This window comes from Gobius niger (assembly GCF_951799975.1).
Source record: "Gobius niger genome assembly, chromosome: 12".
NCBI classification, from domain to species: domain Eukaryota; kingdom Metazoa; phylum Chordata; class Actinopteri; order Gobiiformes; family Gobiidae; genus Gobius; species Gobius niger.
Window position 1 is genome coordinate 5852898 of NC_136863.1, and position 22706 is coordinate 5875603.

General features: G+C 41.2%; 1 protein-coding gene across 1 annotated transcript in view; it reads left to right on the forward strand.

Annotated features, from left to right (window-relative positions):
- Nucleotides 1–22706, forward strand: part of LOC306970993 (neuronal acetylcholine receptor subunit alpha-7-like) — a 76524-nt gene that overhangs the window by 32422 nt on the left and 21396 nt on the right. Inside the window, exons 4-6 of the mRNA XM_079567118.1 lie at nucleotides 4055–4164; nucleotides 7531–7610; nucleotides 15909–16076. Of these exons, the coding sequence (XP_079423244.1) occupies nucleotides 4055–4164; nucleotides 7531–7610; nucleotides 15909–16076 (358 nt within the window). The remainder of the gene's footprint in view (nucleotides 1–4054; nucleotides 4165–7530; nucleotides 7611–15908; nucleotides 16077–22706) is intronic.

Genomic DNA, 22706 nt, shown 5'->3' on the forward strand with positions numbered 1-22706 from the left:
TTACAGTGTAGACACCGGGCAAACCAACAAGCTAATATGACAAAAACAATATAAAAAGCAGAAAAAAATGGCCATGGAACAACTCTGTTAGCTGCCGGGTTGAACACACTGTGAACAAAACCATCTTCCTGGAGAACTCAATGGTTTTGACCACTCAATCCTTGGCTATTTTGGCTCATTCTGTGATGCCTGAGTTGAAATACAGCGTGTCAAACTTTTGTAGGTTGTGAGAATACTTTAATTACATGCTCAATGCTCACATACACTCGTGCTTTCTTCTGACATTGCTGCTAATGACGTTATTTGAATGCGCTGCTTTGGCATTGGCGCTCGCAGAGACAGCAGCCTTGTGCCAGCTTCAATCCGCTTGTTGTTGAAGTGTCATTTGCATAGCGTCCCCTCTTTCTCATCACTTTGGCAGCGAGTCCCTGGAGTTTCCTAAGAGGGTCCTCCACGGCTCAAGGTCGGCCACTTCTCGCCAGTAAGACTTGTTTACGTCCTGTCACCGAATCGAAGGTTATGCCCATGAGAGCAGTGCGGCTGGAGTAGGGGCTGCCTGAGATTGTCGGGTCCAAGGAATCGGAGGGATTTAAAGCTCGCACATGAAAAGTGAAGCTGAAATGACCTCATGTGACGGGAGTCTCACTCGACCCGAAGCCGGACACTCATTTTCAATATTCAATCGGTGTAGGAAGGGTGGGGGGGGTTGGAGCTTGCAGTGTTTTAGAGCTAATGCCAAGTGTGAGTCAACTTTCACACTGCAGAACCTTCATTTATCATAATTTCCAGGATGATCAGGCATAATCTAAAGCAGGGGTGCCTATACTTTTTGTCTCAGAGGGCCAAAATGAAAAATGGCCTGTGAGTCGCGGGCCAAACATGGCGATGTCAAGCACGAAACACATATAATCACCTACAGTATCTTTACCTCATTCGTTAACTCAAAGAAAATGCCACATTAGATTATTTTGAAAGTGTCAGTTCAGCATCAATTCTTTGATAAGTCAATTTTCACCTATTCCTTTGTTGATGTTAACAACCTTTGCAATAAAAAAAACAACACTCTGTGATTAATAAATACCAAGACACCACAACAGTGTTTCCAAAAGGAGTGAAACAGCGCCCCCAATTTGACGCTGGTGGTCAAAAAGTGTACTGCATCCATATTTACCATTGAGAATGAATGGAAGAGAGCGTAAAAGTAGGTCACTCTCTGGCGGGCCAACAGAATTGTCTTTGGGCACTCCTGATCTAAAGACTAATGAGCCTCTTTATTATTGACTAAATGCCATGTGTTTTTTTGGCTGGAGGCGAAAACATCTAAAATGGCCCAATGCTGGGGAGCATTGGGTCAAATTTTGGGGAGGGCTGGCTGGGTCACATAGAAGACTCTGATGTCCCAAGCCTTTCATCCTTGACACCTGGTATACATGTTTTGGTGAGGAATGACTGAAGAAGTGGTGGATGGTCTGTTTTTGTAGATCTGTTTCATTTGCAAACTTATTAGAATTCATTAATCCAGAGACCGTTGTTCTCATGATAGATAGATACAGACGGCATTTCTGGGACTGCCCATATATGGTCACGTTTGAAGCAGTCAGAGGGGGAAAACAAAGAGGAGAAAAGTCTAAGTTATCTCCAACTACCACTACTTTAACAAATTCTGAATTGTGAATATATGTTTCTACTAAATAAAGATACAAAGAGATACAGAGATGAGTGATTCAACAGCCCATTAATACTTAAAAAACGTAACATAATGCTTCACGTTAGCATCAAGCTAAGTTGGTCACAATTTTGGAAAAAGATAACAAGAAAAATCCTATTGTGCTGAGAATTACACCATTTTCATTATTATATGGATGGGTAATTTTATTGTCAATGTCATCTGACCTGATCTTTCAGTGTAACTATGGAAACCTGTCAGGAACAATAATAGTTTTTGTCCTTTATTTGACTGAAAAATGTACTATCCACTCAGCCGTCATGCAGCCGCAAAGATTGAATCATAATTTGAGTCTATTCATCGACATGGATATTGTGTCATAGTTTTAGTCATAATAATGTGGTATGCGAAGGTCAAATGAAAAAGAAGGAAGTAAAACATACAAGCTGGCAGTGACACAGTAGGAAGAGCAGAATTATTGCTGCATAAGTCTAAACTAAAATTCTTTTTTGACTAAATCTTTGTTGCCAAAATTAAAACTGCGCTTCCCTGATCAGATTTGTGTCAGGAGGCATAATCGTGGGATTGACATGTCCTCGAAATGAAAAAGGGGATCTAAAGCTCCTGTTTGCAAAGTCAGGCTAAAGCTGTGTGCACACTGGTGGTAAACACTGAGTGCCGGCTCCTGTCGACACAGTTAAGCCAAGTTCAACATCATTTTCTTTTTAATTAGGGACATCACTGGCTTTGAAAATAGACCTTTTCTCTTCAAACTTGCCCAGCTCTTTATAGTCAACATGTGGTAGTTTATAAAAGTACAAAAAAGTGAAGTGTGACATTATTTACCACCACATAACTTTCAGCCAATCATTTTAATTAAATAATTCTGATTAGTTTTAGGCAGTGGATATTTAGCCTGGACCAGCGAGCTACTCTAATCGCATTACTATTTCCAAACCAGTAATCCCATTAAAGTGACTTATCTGCAATTTTGTCAGCTTCCTTAGGACCACTCATGAACAACAATGGAGGAGTGCCTTTTCTTGCCAGAAATACGAAATAGACCCTATTGAGGACATGGTGGCGCAGTGGTTAGCGCTCGTGCCTTACAGGTCCGGGGTTTGATTCCCACCTGGACGGGGCCTTTCTGTGTGGAGTTTGCATGTTCTCCCCGTGTCTGCGTAGGTTAGTTGTAGGTTATTAAAAAAAAAAAACACAGCAATAGGTTCATCCTCCAGCCAGGTGTTTCTGACCACCAGCCTGGCTCCACATCATGGAGATGGGTCCCCGAGCGCCGGCCCACGCTGGCAGCTCACTGCTCCTACAGGTCGCCCCATACGACACTGAGGATGGGTCAAATGCAGAGAACTAATTTCTCTACAGCAATTAATACAGTGTGACTTAACTTTTTATTTTTATTTTTTATTTTTTTCATTATTATTCATTCAACATAAAAGCACAAGATAGACTTACAGATAGTGCACCAACCCAAAAACCCTCCCTCCCTCCACCCCCATTTACACTCATTCTCACTCATTCACCCAAAAGGGCTGTTACCTACAGTATCAATACTCTGGCTCCCATAATATACATCACTGCAGTCTGCAAAGAAACAAAGTTCGTGGCACAGGAACTGTGTGTGTTGCTGGTCCATTGACAGCACCATTTTCATTAACTACAAATTCATGCATAATTGTTTTATTTTTATTTAAGCTACTTTTAAAAAAAAAAAAAAAATAATTTTGTGTCTATTTTTTATTTATTTTTTTCAAAAAATATAGGACATTATCTTCACCAGACCAGGTCTATAGGGTTCTTAAAACCAGGTCCAGTCCAGATCATGTCCAGGTCGGGCTCAGCAGCACACACTTTCATGTATATGTACACTCAAATTTGGAAAACAACAGATTTCATATAATCTAATCAATAATGATGTATGACTGAACTTATTGTGAGTTTGTGTCCGCTAAAGATGAGAATATCAGCCTCCCTCCTGAACCGAGCCCATTTTGTCTCCAGTTTGACTTGACTTGAATTAAAAGCTTCTTGAAATAAGTGTTAAAATAGCGACAAAAAAGTGACAAACAGTGACGAAAAAGTGAGAAAAATGTGACAAACAAAATGACAAAAGAGTGACCAAAAAGTGACAAAACAGTGACAAAAAATTGGACAGAATAACAACAACAAAATGTGACAAATAAAGCAGCAAAAAATGCCACAAAAGTGCAACAGAAAAGTTACAAAAAGCGATGAAAAAAGCAACACAAATGCAACACAAAAGCAATGAAATTAAAATGTGTTGCTGGGGTATGCAAAATAATGTCAAAACAAAGCCTTAACTATCTGTAATATGTCCACTTGAACTGACAAGTGGATCTTGTTTTTCAGTACTGGACAGACTTTTACCTTCAGTGGAACACGTCTGAGTATCCCGGCGTCACCAACGTGCGTTTCCCCGACCACCAGATCTGGAGACCGGACATCCTCCTCTACAACAGGTACATGTCACGTCATCTGTTAAAAACTACAGCTATTTATTCATCTGCTCCATCGTTCATTCTGCGGCACAGACCTTCAGTATATTCTTTTTTCCGGGACATGGACAGTGTTTAACTCACAGCGAGATAAATAAAGTTTGTGATGTGTCCGGTGAGGATGCAGCCTAAATGCTTCAACTGTACATGAGGCGTGATGTAAAGGAAGAGATGAGAAGGTGCATCAAATGGAGAGCTGGCCTCTCTTTTTCAAAGCGACGCCCTCTGCTGGCCACAAGCACTGGGCGCAGCTTGGGCGGACACTGGTTTAATGGTTACAGCATTCAACCAGGGATCGAAAAAGTCACTGGACACAGCAACAACGCGAGGAAAAAAGATCAGTTTTGTGGGTCTTAGCTTTCAAACGAGGTGTTACACAGGCCTATATAATAGCCAAAGAGGACAGAATGCGTTTGGGTTAGGCGGATGGTAAGAGGTTAAGCAATGTCATCATTTTCTAAGGAAAGAAAATAAGAGGAAAGCTAATCCAAAGTCTTTCTCCTGCTTTTCTGTGTAAACATGTGGCTAATTCCCTTTCATCTTACCTGAATTAAAGATGAGCCAATCAGGATCAGCCTCTGATTACTAGAAACAACAGCAGCACATGGTAGAAAAATGCTAACCCGCGTTTTTGCTAATTAATGGAGTCATGGAGGGAGGGGTCATGGCGGATAGGGTGAAGTTGCTGTCGGGGGAATATTGACTGTTTTTAAATGAGACAGAAGGCAGATGATTTGGGCTCAGAGCCCGAAATTGAATTAGGTTGCATAAACATTATACTTTACGAGATACCGTACTATTGATGAGGCTTCCTGACATTTTGGGAGGTCAACAGCATGCCCAGCTCTGGCTCCAGAACAAACTGACTGCATTAGAGTTCCAAACGGGTGCGACTGGAGATTCTCGCCATTAAAATATATTGTGGTGCCACTAAAACTGAGGGTGCAAACATTTCAAAGTGAGGTTGCAATGCACCCTTTTGCACCCTCGTAGATCCGGGCCTGAGCATGCCACGGAGTGACAAAACGAGTGAAAAGGACGACCCAAAAATGGAAGAATGCAAAGAAAGTTGGGAAGTATTAGACAGGTTACAGACAAGCTCCAGCAGGTTTACCACACAACGTCAGCAAAACCAATTCTGCAAAAAAAGGTTGTTATTGTAACGTCACATAATTATGGACAAGTCCTGCATTCGACTGAGGGACTTGAAGAAGAAGATCTTTATTTATATAGCGCCTTTCACAGTCATACTCGGTGGTGGAACGTCTGCGCCAACGGACCCTCTGACCACCACCATACATTCACACACACACATATCATTCATCCTGGCCTATTGTGCATGTTTTTAGTGGTAGGGGAAACCGGAGTACCCGGAGGAAACCTACGCGGAGACGGGGAGAACATGCAAACACAGAAAGGCCCCGTCCCTGGTGGAAATCGAACCCTGGACCTTCTAGCTGTGAAGCGAGAGCACTAACCGCTGCGCTACCGTGCCGCCGGATGCTTATGTGGGCAACAACAGCAAGATCTGGGTCTTCTAAAGCTTACTTACGCTCTACACATGACTTAAGCCGCCTTCTGCGCCATACGTGGGATTTGGAAAACCCCAACTTGGCTTGAAACTTGCCTTATCTCCACAGCAGCTCTGACCCTGGTGTACACTCGACTCGAGGAGTGTCATGATTCGCGGCTATACGTGGTGAAGTCTGCCTTTTTCACATTATATTTCCTCTATCATCCTGCTATAAAGCAATGAATAGCTCAACTCAACCAGAGGCGATAATAATGTAGTGTTCAGAGTCATGTTCCCACCACGTCCAAAAGTCCGCTTTAACCACAGTAAATGTCAGCTATAAACACACAATACGGAATGAATGCTTGTATTTTAATCTATTTTCTTGTTGAAAGATGACGCTGTGTGACTTTACAGGGCCTATATCTTGCAAAATCAACCGTTTTAAGCTTTTTACTTTGCTACACCATTACATCTCCAGAGAAAAGAAATCTGGAAGCTTATTTATAAAGCTCACGTACGGTCAAAATGAGGCCAGAACCTTACTCACAAGCTAAATAATAATAATATTGCATTAGTCATACATAGCACTTTCTCAAAGTCGCTGAACAATTTGGTGCATTATTCATTCGCTCCATACTCAGAGTGAATGAATAATGCACTCCATACAAACTTTTCTGTACCAAAGGTGGTATTTATAGAAATCAAACTCAATGTGAAGCATTACATATGGTCTGTACCTACTGTGCGCAGTCAGCTCTTTTCAGAAACGCTGCACTTATATGAGGAGAGGCGAGGTAAAGCAGTTTGAGGAAGTCAAGTTTGGTGCACATTCTAAACCGCTCATTTCTTCTTCTGTGGTCTTGATCACTGATTATCTTGTCCCCACATCGCTTTTTTTCTTCAAAACATCTTAAGTCCTAGGGATATTTTTCTGTATTCCCAAAAATATCTCGACCAAGCGGTTTCAAAGTTGCTTAACCCCTTAACTCCCACCTGAACCGAGCACATCCACATCCAGTTTGGCTTTACCCCAATCCAAAAGCTTCTGGAAAAAAGGTGTGAAAATAGCGACAAAACTGAGACGAAAACAATGATGAAATTGACAAAAATGTGACAAAATGTGACCAAAAAAATTACCAAAAAATGACAAAAATGTGATAAAAATTTCACAAGAAAATGACAAAAGAATTACGAAAAAATGACAAAAATGTGATAAAAATGGACCAAAAAAGGACAAAAAAATTACAAAAAAGTTACAAAAATTTGATAAAAATTTGACAAGAAAATTACAAAAATTTGACGAAAAAAGGACAAAAAAATAGGTGTGAAAACAGCGACAAAACTGAGACGAAAACAATGTGACAAAATGTGACCAAAAAAATTACGATGTGATGAAACGTGATAAAAATTTGACACGAAAATGACAAAAAAAATTACGAAAAAATGACAAAAATGTGACAAAAATGTGATAAAAAAAATTGACCAAAAAAGGACAAAAAAATGACAAAAATGTGACAAAAATGTGATAAAAATTTGACAAGAAAATGACAAAAAAAAATGACAAATGTGATGAAAAATGGACAAAAAAACGACAAAAAAATTACAAAAAAGTTACAAAAAGGAGTTGAATACCCAACAAAAAAATGCTGGAAAAGAAATCTGATGACGTGAGGAAAAAGATCTCTCGGTTCAGGCGGGAGTTAAGAGGTTTAAGAGCCTAAATAAAGCATAGTACAGGACCTTTCCCTCTCTCTCTCTCTCTCTTGCATCAGTTTGAGCTCTAAAATATTACATTGTGCCTATTTTCTCTGCAGCGCCGATGAGAGATTCGACGCTTCGTTCCACACAAACATCTTGGTGAACTCGTCGGGATACTGTCAGTACCTTCCTCCTGGTAAGAGTCAGCCCTGACCCACCGACCGCCTGATGAGGAGAGACAGAAATGGACAGTAATAAATCCAGCCAAACACAGGGCAGCGCCTATTTTTGCTTTTTTTGGGGGGGCTTTGACTCATTTGCACAGAGACCCGCGTGAAGTCACATGATTAAAGATGCTGTTTCCATAGAGACGTCTCTGTGGGATGGAGATGGTAGTTTCAGACACGGCTCCTCCACATTTTGGTCCGACTGAGCGGACTCTGTAATGAAACTGTCACCTTGTTTGAGGAGAGCCAAAGTACAGAGGGGGTTTCGAATGCAGTACTGTATAAACGCGAGCTGGATTTAGAAACGCAAGGCTTGTATCGCTCTCTTTCTTTCAGATTTACAACATTACTTATGTAAACCTTGAATAATGACAATGGCTTATCGTTTTTCATTGTTCAATAGAAGGAGGAGGATTTATTTTCTGAGGCTCAATGGTCAGTGTTAAGTAGCAAAACAGACTATAACAAAAAATGTTATCGTCAGTATTAGCAGTGCAAGATGACATCAATATAGAACAGAATGGATAATACCAGACTCAGAGACATACACTCCCGATCAAAAGTTAAAGACCACACACACAAAAAATCACATTTTGCATGTTTGATCTCAACAAGGTTCCAAACAGAACTTAAATATGCAACAAAAAGACATGGGAGTAAGACGTGGGAAAAATGAGTTTATTGGAAACAAGCCTTAAAGGGGCTAGATGCAAGTTAGCCATTTAATCCTCACTACTGCCACCTCAGGTCACATGTGTAACTGCAGCCTCTGTATTAAGCTCGTGCATGACGGCACTTCAGACTCGAAGTAACACCTTTCTGAGTGACAGTGCAGGATTTTAGAGGCAGTTGTGGTGAACAGGTCTGAGCTCATACTACACATTAGGACATTGTTGGAACATGCAGGGGGAGGAAAACACACAATTTTATTTTTTTAAACTCGGTCTAGTCCCTTTAAACTGAAATAGGCTATTTTTGTTCTTGTTAGGTGTGGATTCAGGTTCATTTTCTGTCAGGTATTCTCACTGTCACGATGCGCCATCGCTGCTAAGGTGGAACACAGTAAAACAGTCATTTTGAATTTCTATAAAGATCCTGAGGGTTATGGAAAAAAAAAGTCAAGTGGAAGGCCCAAAAAAATGTCACCAGCTCTGAGCCGGAGGATCCAATTGGCTGTCCGTCAAGACACTGGAGGATCCTCGACCGAAATGAAGGCCGTTACTGGAGCCGACTGCAGCCAAAAACCATCAGACGGCATTTGCAAAACAAACACGTCCTCAAAGGCCTCGTCTCCTTGAACGCCACAGAACTGTCTGTTTGGACTTTGTCAGAGAGCAACAAACATGGCACATTGAAAGGTGGAAGAAAGTTTTATTCTTTTAATGAGAAAAAATGTAACCTTGAAGGTCCTGATGCTTCCTAGTGTTATTGGCATTGTGCATTTTAATGTTGCAGGACAACAGTATTACCCCAGGCATTTTTTATTGATTGTTCTTTTTTTAATTTTTATAGTGAAAGTAATTACACATGTAAGTACGGGTACTCTTACATGTGACTGCAACAAGCAGAAGCAAGAGTGAACAGAGAAAAATAAGAGCAAGTGTCCAAAAATGATCACGCTTAATTATAATTCCTAAGTCAGACGGAGCCTTTCTGTGCTGATGTGCAACCTATTGTTTGTAGTTGTCGGGGAAACAGGAGGAAACCTCTGTTGGCAGGAAAAACATGCACATCTGCACAGAAAGGCTCCGTCTGACTTGGGAATTGAACCCGGGACCTTGTAGCTGTGAAACAAAATCACCAACCACTGCATCGTCACATCACATGTACTTATGGTGTACGTGCACTTCGATAGTGTGATCATTTTTGGAGACTTGTTCTGCTTATTTTTTATCTGTTCACTCTGGTTTCTGCTCTTGTTTCACAGGCAACTCTTGTTTCACAGGCAACAGTGTCTCACGATAAAAAATAAACAACAATTGATAAAAATGCCTGGAATCATGTCTTCACTTTCACAACAGTAATACTGTTGTCCTGCAGCATTAAAATGAATGCACAATTTATAATATTGCATTCCCTTTTGCCACAACTATGTGTTAGCTCAGCACCATTAATTGCTCTTTGAATATCTTTACTATACCTTGACACATAGTTACACTTACACTGAACTGCCTTGTTACACATTGTTCCCCCTTGTTACACATGTAAGAGTACCGGTACTTACACGTGTAATTACTTTCTTGTTACCCATACTTACACCTGGAACACGGGCTGTATTCTAAAGCGATACTGGCGCTTTTTTCTTCAGTGTAACAATGGATAAATGTTAAATGGCCCCTGGCTCTGTGCAGATGTTACAGAGAGCATCCCTCAGTAACAGCATTAAAGGGACTAAACAGAGTTTAAAAATGTTAAAATTATGTATTTTCCTCCCCATACATGTTCCAACCATGTCCTAATGTGTAGAATGATCCCAGACCTGTTCACCACAACTGCCTCTAAAATCCTGCACTGTCACTCAAAAACGTGTTACTTCGGGTCCGAAGTGCGTCATGCACGAGCTTAATATAGAAGGTGCAGTTACACGTATGACCTGAGGTGGCAGTAGTGAGTATAAAATAGCAAACTTGCATCTAGCCCCTTTAATGTGGGTCGTGGATCGTCCAGTGTCCTGGAAGACAGCCAATCGGATCCTCTGGTTCTAAGGTGGTGATATTTCTTTTGGTCTTCCACTTGAAATATTTTGTTCCATGACCTTCAGTATCTTTTAAGAAATTCAAAATGACTCTTTTCAGCAGTGATGGCGAGCTGTGAGGATGGCAGGATGTTATGACAGTGTGAAAACCAGACAGAAAATGAAACTGAATCCACACTTTTGCACAGATGTTTTTTTTCTCACTCCCATTACTTCTTGCATATTGAAGTTCTTCTTGGAACCATGTTAAGATCCAACCATACAAAATGTTTTTTTTTTTTTGTGTGTTAAGTGGTCTTAAACTTTTGATCGGGACTGTACCACCAGCGTTGTTTAGTGTGAGCTGCTTGTCACTTTCATTTCTTTTCTGTTCCACCCTGCTGTGTTTTATAGGGTTCACAATAGAGCCGTTAGCCTCATCAAGTCTATGGACAGGTATTTGACATGGGCCGTAACGCATGTGAAAGACGAGCACCAGAAATCAATAGGCGATAAAGCGGCAACTGCTCTATCAGACGACTGTCCCCTGATCAGTTTGACCCGAGGCAATGACCCCCCGGGACGAGACACTGTGAATGAAGATAGTACTAAATGTTCTCATCCAATGCCTTTCTTGTCTATTTTTTGGCTTCTTACTCAGAGGTAATGGAGCTACAAATGCATAGACTAAACAAAAAGGACTTTACAAAAAACCTACCACCCACTGTGAATGTAATGAGGCTTCACGCAGTCAGTTCATGTTAATTAATCTGATAGAGTTTGTTGCAGAGGAGGTTTTTGTAGCAGTTGTTTTACAAAGAGGAATCTTGAACCCCCTCCCACACAGCAGTAGCTCGCGCTGAAAGCACATAAGAAAAGTCGGTTATGATTATCTGAGCTGTCGTTCGAAATGTCCTGCAAGGAGGTCGACTCGTTCTGGTTTGTGATCGGTAATCTCCTCCAGAACCAGCACAAGAAAAATGTGAACTTAAACAACTTTTACATCATGTTAAGAGTTTTTTTTTTTTGGTGAATAAGTCATTATGATCAAAATCAAACATGCACCCCTCCTGGAACCGCAACCCTAACATGGTGGAGGGGTTTGAGCAATGCTATGTTGTCATGGGCTTCGTGCCCTGGTAGGGTCTCCCATGGCAAACAGGAGAAAACACATCAGCAAAGGATGGGTGTGTATTTGTTTTTTTATTTGAAGAAAAACAATATAGCCAGAGGTAGATATTGCAAAAAGAAATGCCATATTTTCCGGACTATAAGTCGCTTCGGAGTAAGACAAACCAGCCAAAAAATGCCTAATGAATAAAAAACAACAGGCTGAATAGGCGTACAGTATGCTAACGTAACACATTGATGGTTAGCTACATGAAGCATAAATATCGAACTAAACAGGTGTCTGGTTTGTTAACGTCACAGAAACAGCATAAAGAACAAATCCATCTCACTCCAAATCACTAAATCCATTGCAATCTTCATCCTCGGTGTCATTTTTCAACAATCCCCATGGCAACGACCTGGGTACGGAGGCGCGACTGCACCGTTGACAAACCTCTCCCGGCAGCACGTTTTTCAAGCTCTCATTTGCGAACTCGCCATCTAGCTTTTAGGCCGTGATAAGCTTTGTTTTGTTTTCTTCTCTACTAAGAGTAACCTCTGCTTTCTTGCTGCTGCTCGATTATCCTGCAGTGCCCTCTAGCAGCATGTGAAATTCTACATTTGAAGATAAGTAGCATACCGTAAATTCTCTAATACTGGCCTGTATTCCATTAGCGGCCAGGTCTCTAACAGTGGCCCGGTTCGTGGCTGGCGGAGGAAAATTAAAGCCGGTCTCTAAAACAGGCCGGGGCTTTTATTAGAAACTTTAGCGGTAGAAATAATCCACATGTTAGGAATTTGTCTCATACTCGTGTAAATGAGAACTCCCGTGCAGGAAGTAAACAAACGGGAACCCGGGGGCCGAGGGGGACGCTGCAGTGGAGCTGATCCGAGCGTAACTTTGACACAGATTTAGCCACTTTTCAAACCTCCTGTGACGATATTTGGAAACAGGGCAAACAGCAAATGTTGTGCGACCCTCCAGGGTTTTAATAAAGTCACCATCGCGTCTTCAAAGCACGTCCAGCTGCTCCATGTGCAGGTCAGTCCCACGCCTCAAAATAACTCCTCCGATCAGCGCGAGCGTCTCGTCTTCTCTCGGGTCAGTCTCATGATCGATCACAAACACAAACGCTCCGTCTAAACTCGCCTTTTACACAAGATGACAACAAATAATCAGGTCCGCGGTAAAAACGAAACAGAAACCTGCAGTGACATTGATGTCAAAGCTCCGCAAACAGCAACGAAACACTTCCTGTTGTCCCGACAAAATAAAAGGCGTCAATGTTCCAGCCGCTGGGAGAGGGTTTGCAATGTTAATTAATAAATTAACCTAATATTTTAGGTGCAAATGGACACAAATCTCGTTTTTCTTTATTTTCCTGGCTTCGTTTTGCTCAAATAGAAATAAAGGCCTGTCTCTAATTGTGGCCTGGTTCCAATAAAGGCCTGGTCCTAGATGTCCCTGAGTAAATAAAGGCCCCGGCCTATATTAGAGCATTTACGGCATTAGTAGCCCTAACCCTGATGCACCCCCTGCCAAAACATGACAAAATGTGTGACTTATTCACCTTATTCCGCCCCGCCCACATTTGCCTCTTTTTGCTTTGTCTCAGCACTTACGTTGTCCTGACACTTCCGGTAGAGCTCGAAGCCCGTTCATTTAAACGGAGAAAGAGGGAAAATGTTCGCTGCTAAAATCTGATGTTTAGTCGATTGATTTGTGTAAAATGTTCAATGTTCATTTGTACCAACATGTCAACACTGCACCGTTTCTCTGCGCGGCCTTAGAACGGCTTTGTTTTCATGTAGTGACTGATTTGATCTTGACTTCTCTAGTCCCATGTTAACTGATAGGAGAAAAGGGGCGGGCACAAAATGGGAAAATACGGTACATACGACTGAAATAATGATCAAATAAATAACATAGCATCGGATCGGATCACAACACTTTTTGATAGAACACCAAGCATCCATACCCCATCAGATATCTCAACACCTCCAGTAGTTGTGTTTGGAGGCATCCCCATCATGGACCCCCCTGCTCTCCAGTAAGGTCACACAGCACTTGTTACCTACAATATACACGATGTCAAACTGTTTTAGTTTTGATCATATTATCTATCGGGGCAAGAGAAAGTAAGTATAGTGTCAGACTGATCGATGAATGTAGGTTTACTGCCAGAAATGTTTGATTTGTGGATATGAAATTTGGCAAGCAATAGAAAAAGATTTACAAGAAACTCTTTGTCTTTATTCCTGTATTCCATTAAAGCAGACATGTCCAAAGTGCGGCTCGGGGGCCAAATGTGGCCCTCAGACCAAGTTTTGGTGGCCCTCAGGCTTCGTGTTGTTTTGGAGCCCATAACCAATACAATCTTGATAATTCCACACAATTAAAACCTCAAAAAGTAACATTTATTGTGAGGGCTGGCATTATGGCTGAAATAAAGGTGTGGGGCTCGATTTAAACCTCTCTTACACACACCAAGTTGCAGGGGGGGACTGGGATTGAAAAATGGCCCTGGACTCTGACCAGGATGGCCCAAATGAGTGTAGGTGCACATTTCCACAAAGACACATGTTACCACCCGCCTTAATCGAGTGCATTTCCTCCAGTTCGGCTTTACCCAAATCTAAAAGCTTCTGTACTGGAGACCAACAGTGTAATGCCTCATTTGAAAGCTAAGACCTGCAAAAGGCATTTTTGTCACATTTTTGTTGCGGGTCAGACTGTTTTTAATGCAGGCTAGCTGATATCGTAGAAATGCGCTAGCCTCGCGCCATGAAACTTTTCAAACATAAGAACTAAAAAAATATATCTCCAGAAATTAGCAACACTCTGGATAACTAGGAACTGAGGCCCTATGTCAAAAATCCTGAAATATCCCATTAAGGAGAAAATTGAGAGGGCAGACCGTTCGCCCTAAAGCCAGTGGCCCTTCGTGACAGTGCCTAAAGAGATGGGGGACTGTTTCAGGCGGCGCAGAACAAAAAGAGCAGGACGTATCAATATCTTTTTCTTTTTAATTTTTCATGAAGTGCTTTGCAGGGTAAAATTTTGAACGAAATTCCTCTGACTTTGTTGGTAAGTATGTATTTATGAGGCAAGAGCCAGACCTTTATCCAAGCTATGTCATTTTTAAATTGGGCCCAGTAAGTGGTCATGTAAGGATTTGTTATGATCTCATTCTGAAACAAGTGATGGATTGCTCTGTTACTGTTTCTGTGCGGTTTCTGTGTGTTTGTTGTTGTGGGATTATTAGCGTTTGTGCGTCAGTAACCGAACAGTCTTACGAATCACAAAAGTCACCTGCTGTCAATGTGTTATTGGTCATTTAACGCCGATTGAAGAAAAGCTCTCTCTCCTGTGCAGCAGCCGTGTTGTTATTGAGGCGACTTCCACGTCTCAAGAGTGATGCTGCTCACGGCAAACTAGGATGTCCTGCCCAGACTGATATCCCTGTGTATAAATAATCAAGAGGGGTGTCACTCTAGACTTGCCAGGTTTGATCAAATGTGTGATATAGACCTGGTTTTGCAGTAATGAAAAATTAGCCTCAGAAAGGTGATTCATGTAAAGGTCATGTTTTGGAGCAGTTTTCCATTCCTTTGAGTCATACACCCACTGTGTTTCTTTTCAAAAGATATTTGTCCTTGACAATGTTGTCGATGCTCAACTTTTTCAGATGAAAAAGTCAAGGAAAGCAAGTCCTTGGTGTCTCCAAAACTGCAGCTCTGTGTTAAACTTGGTTTAGCCCTTGGTTCAGTCCTTGGTTTAGCCCTTGGTTTAGCCCTTGGTTTAGCCCTTGGTTTAGCCCTTGGTTTAGCCCTTTGCTTAGCCCTTGGTTTAGCCCTTGGTTTAGCCCTTGGTTTAGCCCTTTGCTTAGCCCTTGGTTTAGCCCTTGGTTTAGCCCTTGGTTTAGCCCTTGGTTTGGCCCTGGGTTTATCCCTTGGTCTAAGCCCTGGGTTTAGCCCCTGGTTTAGCCCTTGGTTCAATCCTTGGTTTAGCCCTTGGTTTAGCCCTCGGTTTAGCCCTTTGCTTAGCCCTTGGTTTAGCCCTTGGTTTAGCCCTGGTTTACCCCTGGTTTAGTCCTGATTTAGCCCTGGGTTTAGTTCTTGGAATATTCATATCGAAAGAAGCCACAATATACGGCGCGGCTCAGTCACAGCAGCTCAGAACTAACACCTGAACATTATTTAGTTGTCCGCTTGTGCAATGACAAATAAAGCACTTACTTACTTATTTTGCAACATCACTTAAGTCTTCAACTGACTGAGATCAACACATTTTTTTGCAAACTCAGCTCAGTTTCAGTTAAACGTGTATCTAAACTCCACATAGAAAGGCATGCGCGGTCTATGAATCAAACTGGGGACCACACACTTGGAGCCCTCAAAAGCTGGCCTGTTGGACATGCTCTGACCCAGTTTTCAAACATTACTTGTCCCGTTCTGAAACCCTCTGTATGATTTTTTGCAGGCATCTTCAAAAGCACGTGCTACATTGACGTGCGCTGGTTCCCGTTCGACGTGCAGAGGTGTGATTTGAAGTTCGGCTCGTGGACGTACGGAGGCTGGTCTCTGGATCTGCAGATGATCGATGCCGACATCACCGGATACATCGCCAACGGAGAGTGGGACCTCGTGGGTGAGAAACAATCGCTCAAATATCACAGGGGAGATTTACAACCCATACAATATTGTTTGGCAATAAAATATAATCTGTTTACATTTAAATATATAAGAAATTCATTGACAATACAAGGAGCTAAAACGTACTTCAATGCAATGATATTACCTCACTTACTCTATGGTGTATCATGCGGGTCACAAGCCAACAAATCCACAATTAAACCTTTAGAATCTCTTTATAAACAAGCACTTAGGATTCTAGATAGGAAATCGCAACAATATCATCACTGTCAAATATTGACCAAATATAAAATGCTCAATTTTGAATATATAGTTAAATCAGCCAATCTAAAATTACTATTCAAGATTGTTAATAATGAATAATGAATGAGAATAATGTGGCACCTCCACCACTAAAAAAGTTTGTCCAATTAACATCTGATCAGAGTCAGAACAACAAGGTCAACAGTCAGAGGACAATGTACCAAAACGAAAAACAGAATTAGGACAATTTGCATTTTCTTTTAAAACTATCTCTGAATGGAGCAAACTTCCAACTGCACTAAAATCATGCAAAGACTTAAAACGATTTTGCCTGGGTGTGAAACAACATTTTCTGCTGCACAAAACTGCAGAATAGAGTTTAAAGGTATAAAGGAGGATTTTCCCGAATTTTAGGAAAGAACCGCCCTCTCCACTTTTTAAAAAAAAATGCGCGTGCGCAACGTTCTACCTGCCTCCGAGGAGGAAGAATCTCCCAAAAACACTCTGGTCTTGTTTCTCTCTTCTGAAGCCTCGAAAACGACTCGGTGCGTTCTGCGAGCAGCAATGAATGGCTAACAGCGTAACTCACAGAGGCTTGAAAGTGCGCAGAAATTAACAAGGGGCGAGCGCGCACGACAGCCTTACGTAGGCAAATCACCAGAATTATTGACAATTAGGAGGACCAATCGTCTTGATGATCCACCCAGAAATAGAACATCCTCCGCTATATCTTTAACTTGATTTGGCATGGGGAGTTTGGCATTTTTTTGTTCGAACATCAATTCAAACCATTTCATTGCACTTGCAGTAGAGTTACTTTAATTGTAATGGCTAATATAAAACTGTATTTTGTTTAAGTAATATGTTAAATGCCTCAGTTACTGAAAAAAAAGTATGTTCTAATACGTTTCCCCCAACACTGTTTCTACATAACACGAGCTTAAAATAGATCCTGCAGTTACGCGTAAGACCTGAGGTGGCAGTAGTGAGTATAAAAATGACCAACTTGTATCTAGTCCCTTTAAGTCACTAAACAAGGACCTAACACTCTCCTCCTAAAGCCTACAGTCCAATCTAATCCTGGAAAACCACTCAAAACAGCCCCTGAACGCTCCACTGGAGCAAAATGGCCTCTACACCTTCAGACTCGTGCTCCATTTTCTCTTGAATGGAGGGGAATGGGTCGTAAAAGGCAGCACCGCAGGTCACGGAGCAGCTGGTTAACGTCTTAATGGCGTTATCACAGAGTCCGCTCACGTTCTCTGTACCTGTCTCTGCTGCTGATAATGAGAAAAAGTGCCCAAAATACAGAGCGAAGCAGAAATACATTATGTGCAAAGGTTTTCAGTGAGGTTTGACAGAAGAGAACTCTGTCTGCCGCAGCTTTGAGCTCTAGTCAAACCATTAGTCGTCTCAAAGGTATTGCACATTTTATAACTTGAAAATTACATATCAGGACCTGCTTTCTGTTGACATACAAGGTTGTTGAAGATGCTTAAAGCCACACTGTGGGCCATTCAAGCAGCTGAACTGTCATCAAAATCTAAGATACCAGTGATAGATAACAGGCGTCATCGACAATGCCATTTTCACAGTGGGTGATTAACCTCCTAACCCCCACCTGAACTGAGCACATTTTGAAACAAAAGAGACAAAGACATGACAAAAATGCAACTAAAGAACATCAGAAAAGTGGCAAGAAAGTGATGAAAAAGTGACAAAAGAGTAACCAAAAAGTGACAAAAAATATGACGGACAAACTAATGAAAATACATGTCAAAAAATTGACGGCACAAGGAAAAAGTTTGAGTTTTGTTGGTCTTTGTTGGCTGTGACCTTTTAGATTTGGGTAAGGCTGAACTGGAGAAAATGCACTTGGTTAAGGTGGGGGTTAAGAGGTTAAAAGCGGTAGCTTGATTTCATTACTTGAGTAAACGTACAGTTTCTACCGATTATACCAAGAAGTAAAAGATGCATAGTCAAATCCAATCCAATTAAGAATTTAAAAATCTATTGAAAGTGACACTTTCAATCAGTCCAGAGTCGAGCCAAATTCTGGTTCATCAGCAACAGTGTAAGATTAGATTTGACTCTGTAATCTGTAAATCCCGCCCACTAAAGACACAAACCAATAAGAAATACTGCGTTTCAGCTCTCAGTCATCCAGGATCGATGTCCAGGATGTTCTGCGTGAATTTTTTCACTACGAATTTCATACTACATAAGGGCTTGATTATTTAAAGGGGAATTTAAAGTGTGGAAGTTCTCAGTTTTATACTCACTACTGCCACCTCAGGTCATATGTGTAACTGCACCTTCTATATTAAGTTCGTGCATGACGGCAATTACGACCCAAAGTAACACCTTTTTGACAGTGCAGGATTTTAGAGGCAGTTGTGGTGAACAGGTCTGAGCTCATTCTACACATTAGGACATGGCTGGAACATGTAGGGGGAGGAAAATACAGAATTTTAACATTTTTAAACTCCGTATAGTCCCTTTAAATACTGAATATTTCAAGGGTGAATTTTACCATTTGAATTTTTTTGCATTGCCAATTTGACACTCTGAATTTCAACTGTTCAATTGGATGAAAAAACAAGGCACTTATTTTTCTAATAAACATAGCCCTATGTTTGTCCATTTAAACATGCCATAAAAATAAAGGCATTTTAACTTCACCAGAGAGTGCCTTGTTTTAAATCTCCCTTTCTCTTTTGGTTCAATTGGATGTGTTGAAAAATAATACAATGAATATTTAAAAGGTGATTTTTTAATTTATTTTCATGCATGAATTTCACACACATTTAAAATTCACATTTTGAATCTTCCACAGTTTTCATCCTCATTTTCTTCTCGATTTGTCGCTATTTTTGATGCTTTTTTCATGAAGCTTTTAGATTTGAGTTATGCCCAACTGGAGAAAATGTGCTCAGTTCCGGTGGGTGTTTTAATAGACATAGCAAAAAGTAATATGTTTAATATATCAAATGTAGTGGAGTAAAAAATAAATAAAAGTCACACTCAGAACATTGATGAAAAGGTTATTTTATGGTTAGTTTCCTGCAGGGCCAGTGCCTTGGCAGACGTCTGTGCATTCTAGGCTTTTACTCAATTGTATGTAAATATCTAAATTAACTTTAACTGTCTAAAGTGTTAAATGTCAAACCGTCCACAATGCTGATGTTTTTCCACTGTGCTTTTGTTTTCCAATTATTTTTGCCGCTCGGGAAATGCTCGTTTTTGTCTTCGCTGTTAAAAGGTTGTGTCATAAGGCAAACTAATTAGAGATAAGAGAAAACTGCAGCCAGATAAGGATATAATGAGCTGTTAACAGAAGGAAATGGACAATTTTTTTCAGTGTCAGTCCCAAGGCACAATGTGGATTGAAATGCATGCAGTAATATTAATGTGGCAGATAAGCTTGTTCTTTTTTGCGACTCTTTCCAAAAACCTCCAAAACTTAACAATCGATCTATCTATCTAACTATCAGGTCAACGCAGAGGCTACAGTCGTGCTTACATTTATGTGTCTCGTGTGTGTTCATTAACGTGCGCTGTCTCTGCCAAATGATTAAATAATATTTCATGCAGGAAGAAAGAAAGAAAAAAGCATGTTCCAGTTCCACTTATCTAACCCAAGGGCGCTCTGAATAACAAGCAGGATTTTCACCTAATAATAAATGCTACAAGTCTCACCAAACGTCCCACTGCTTTTCCACTTTTGTTTATGTTATAAGACTTTGCTAACATTTCTTTTAATCTCTTCTTCCCACATAGTCTGCTTTTGTAAGGCCATTTGGTTCAACATAATATCATTATCAACGGTTTGCAATTTTACAGAATCATAATGTGTTTCTCTCTGTTGAAAGCATATAATTATAAGCTGAAATATTGTGTAGACTAAACAAAATCCTAAGATTAGTTTAGGTTGTTTGAGCAGCTTACTTTTTCCTAATTTACCAAAATACACATTAAAACAGTCATAGATGCTCAAAAGGAGTAGGCTGAAGCAAGAAGCTACATTCAACATAATGAACATTTGCATTTCACAGTAATACTTGAGGATTGTATCTGCAGCAAATAAGAATTTTGTACCAGGAAAAAAAGAGTCTATTCCTTAAAGGTGCATTATGCAACTTTTTTATGTGGGAAAAATAAGTTGATGTTAACCATGTAGTGACACATCGGGTGTATGAGTGGTCAGCATGGCGCCTTTACTTTCCGTCACAGTGGTCTAGGATGCTCCAGGAAAAGTTGTTTGGGAGATTTTCACTGCCAACAGACCCTCCATCCATCCATCCATCCATCCATCCATCCATCCATCCATCCATTTTCCTCCGCTTTATCCGGGGCCGGGTCGCGGGGGCAGCAGACTCAGCAGAGATGCCCAGACTTCCCGATCCACGGCCACCTCCTCCAGCTGTTCTGGGGGGACCCTGAGGCGACACCAGGCCAGCTCGGAGACATAGTCCCACCAGCGTGTCCTGGGTCTTCCACGAGACCTTGTCCCACAGACCCTCTCACCAGAAAACCTACAAAACCATTGATCCTGGAGCGTTGTAGAGACCACTGTGAAGGAAAGTAAAGGCGTCATGCTGATCACTCACACAGCCACCACACGGTCAAATACACACAAATGTCACTTTCTTTTTTCACATAAAAAGTTGCATAATACACCTTAAAGTAGAGTAAGTGTCCTCAAAAAAGCATTACATCAGAAGAAAGTAAGATTACATGGCTGGATTACAGGAGATTGTATTTTTTTTCAAATATACTATACAGGAAGTGCTTATCAACAAAACAAGGATGTCACAAGGGGAATGACTCAAACTGGTTAGTTAGTTTAGTTAGTTTAGTTTATTGGAGCTGTTTACATATGTATTTTCTTACAGAATTCACATTGTTATACTGAGATAGAGGCTCAAGGAAGGAAGATCATGTGCGCCTTCCACATATTCAATATTTTCACAGTAGCCCAGCGAGTGTGCTCTCATGCTCCGCGTTCAAGCTCTATTTGCGAACGATTTTGGCTGCGAGAGGACAGGACTTTATTCAACATTCCTAAAGAAGAGGCCACTCGCCACAAGTTGGAATTTCGCTCCGGGATTCGGCAGCTATCAGCCAAAATTAGTGTTTGTCTGTGACCGGCACTTGATGGATGCTTGGTGAACCTCGGCCAGAATCAAAGTGGATTAACTTTTATAACCAGCGCGATTCCCACAATAAAAACACCCGATGGACCAGAGCGGCGAGGCAATCAAAGCGCGTGTTAGCTTGTGTGTTAGCCATTTACGAAGCTGTGTTGCAAATGTCAACTCCTTTTAACTGCATCATGAAGTAACTTCACTTTTTGCTGTGGTATTTATATTTCTACTACTGCTAAAGTTGTATGGAGAGATGGGGCGGAGTTAACTGAATCCAAGCATTTTGTCTTCCGTGTTGGAAAAATACCTCCAGAAAATACTTATATTTATCACAAAAAATGTGTGGTAGAGGTACAATATATCAGATAAATGCCTGTACTTTACTTTGGAATGGCTAAAATAGCATGATCCTTTTAAAAGCTGCTGATCCTTCTGTAGTTGCAGATTAGACGCTCACAACGATCAGGATGAATCTTGGACCATGCCTCTTTACAAAACTGCTGTCGTTCAAAATGTAATAAAATGTAAATGTTTGGGTGGCATTAGTTAAAGCAGACACTGTTAACTCATTCTTGTGATTTGATGAAGGTCACTCCACATTTAGTGACCCATCTAGGCAGAAACGTGAGTAATTCTTGCCAGTGCAAATATTTAATTGAACTTAATTAACTGATTCTCCAGACAGTTTGCCCTGAGGCGCTGGTTCAAGGATGGGCCAAATGCAGAGGACAGGTTTCCCTTTACAGGAATGATAAAGTGCTGTGTTGCATGCTCTTACCATCCTTTCACGACTTACAGGGGCCGTGCTCCTAACATGCTTCGACTTTAAACCTGAATATCAAAGGTAATTCTTGCGAGTCACATTACAGTGTCACGCAGTGCACTGAGCTCCTTTTTCCTCCCCTCAGATCAAAGCCCCCATGATGATGCGGAAAGTGTATCACAGCCACTTCCAGTCTCTAAATCGGGAGGGGAGGGGCGACTCCCGTGCGTGTACCCGATGAAAGAGCACCGTTCTGGGGGGAGTAAATGAACCCCCCTGTCCCCCCTCCAGAACCACCCACGCGCCCCTTGAGAGGACGCAATGGGTCGTTCATATCAAAACTAATTGAAAATCTCCACTCCACTAGCCGCCATTTATTCCTGTATGTCGCCGGGTTTAGATTAACGCCGGTGTAGTGAGGTGTGTAGCGGCGAACAGGGAAGCCACAGGCAGCCAGGCGTGGAGCTGTGGA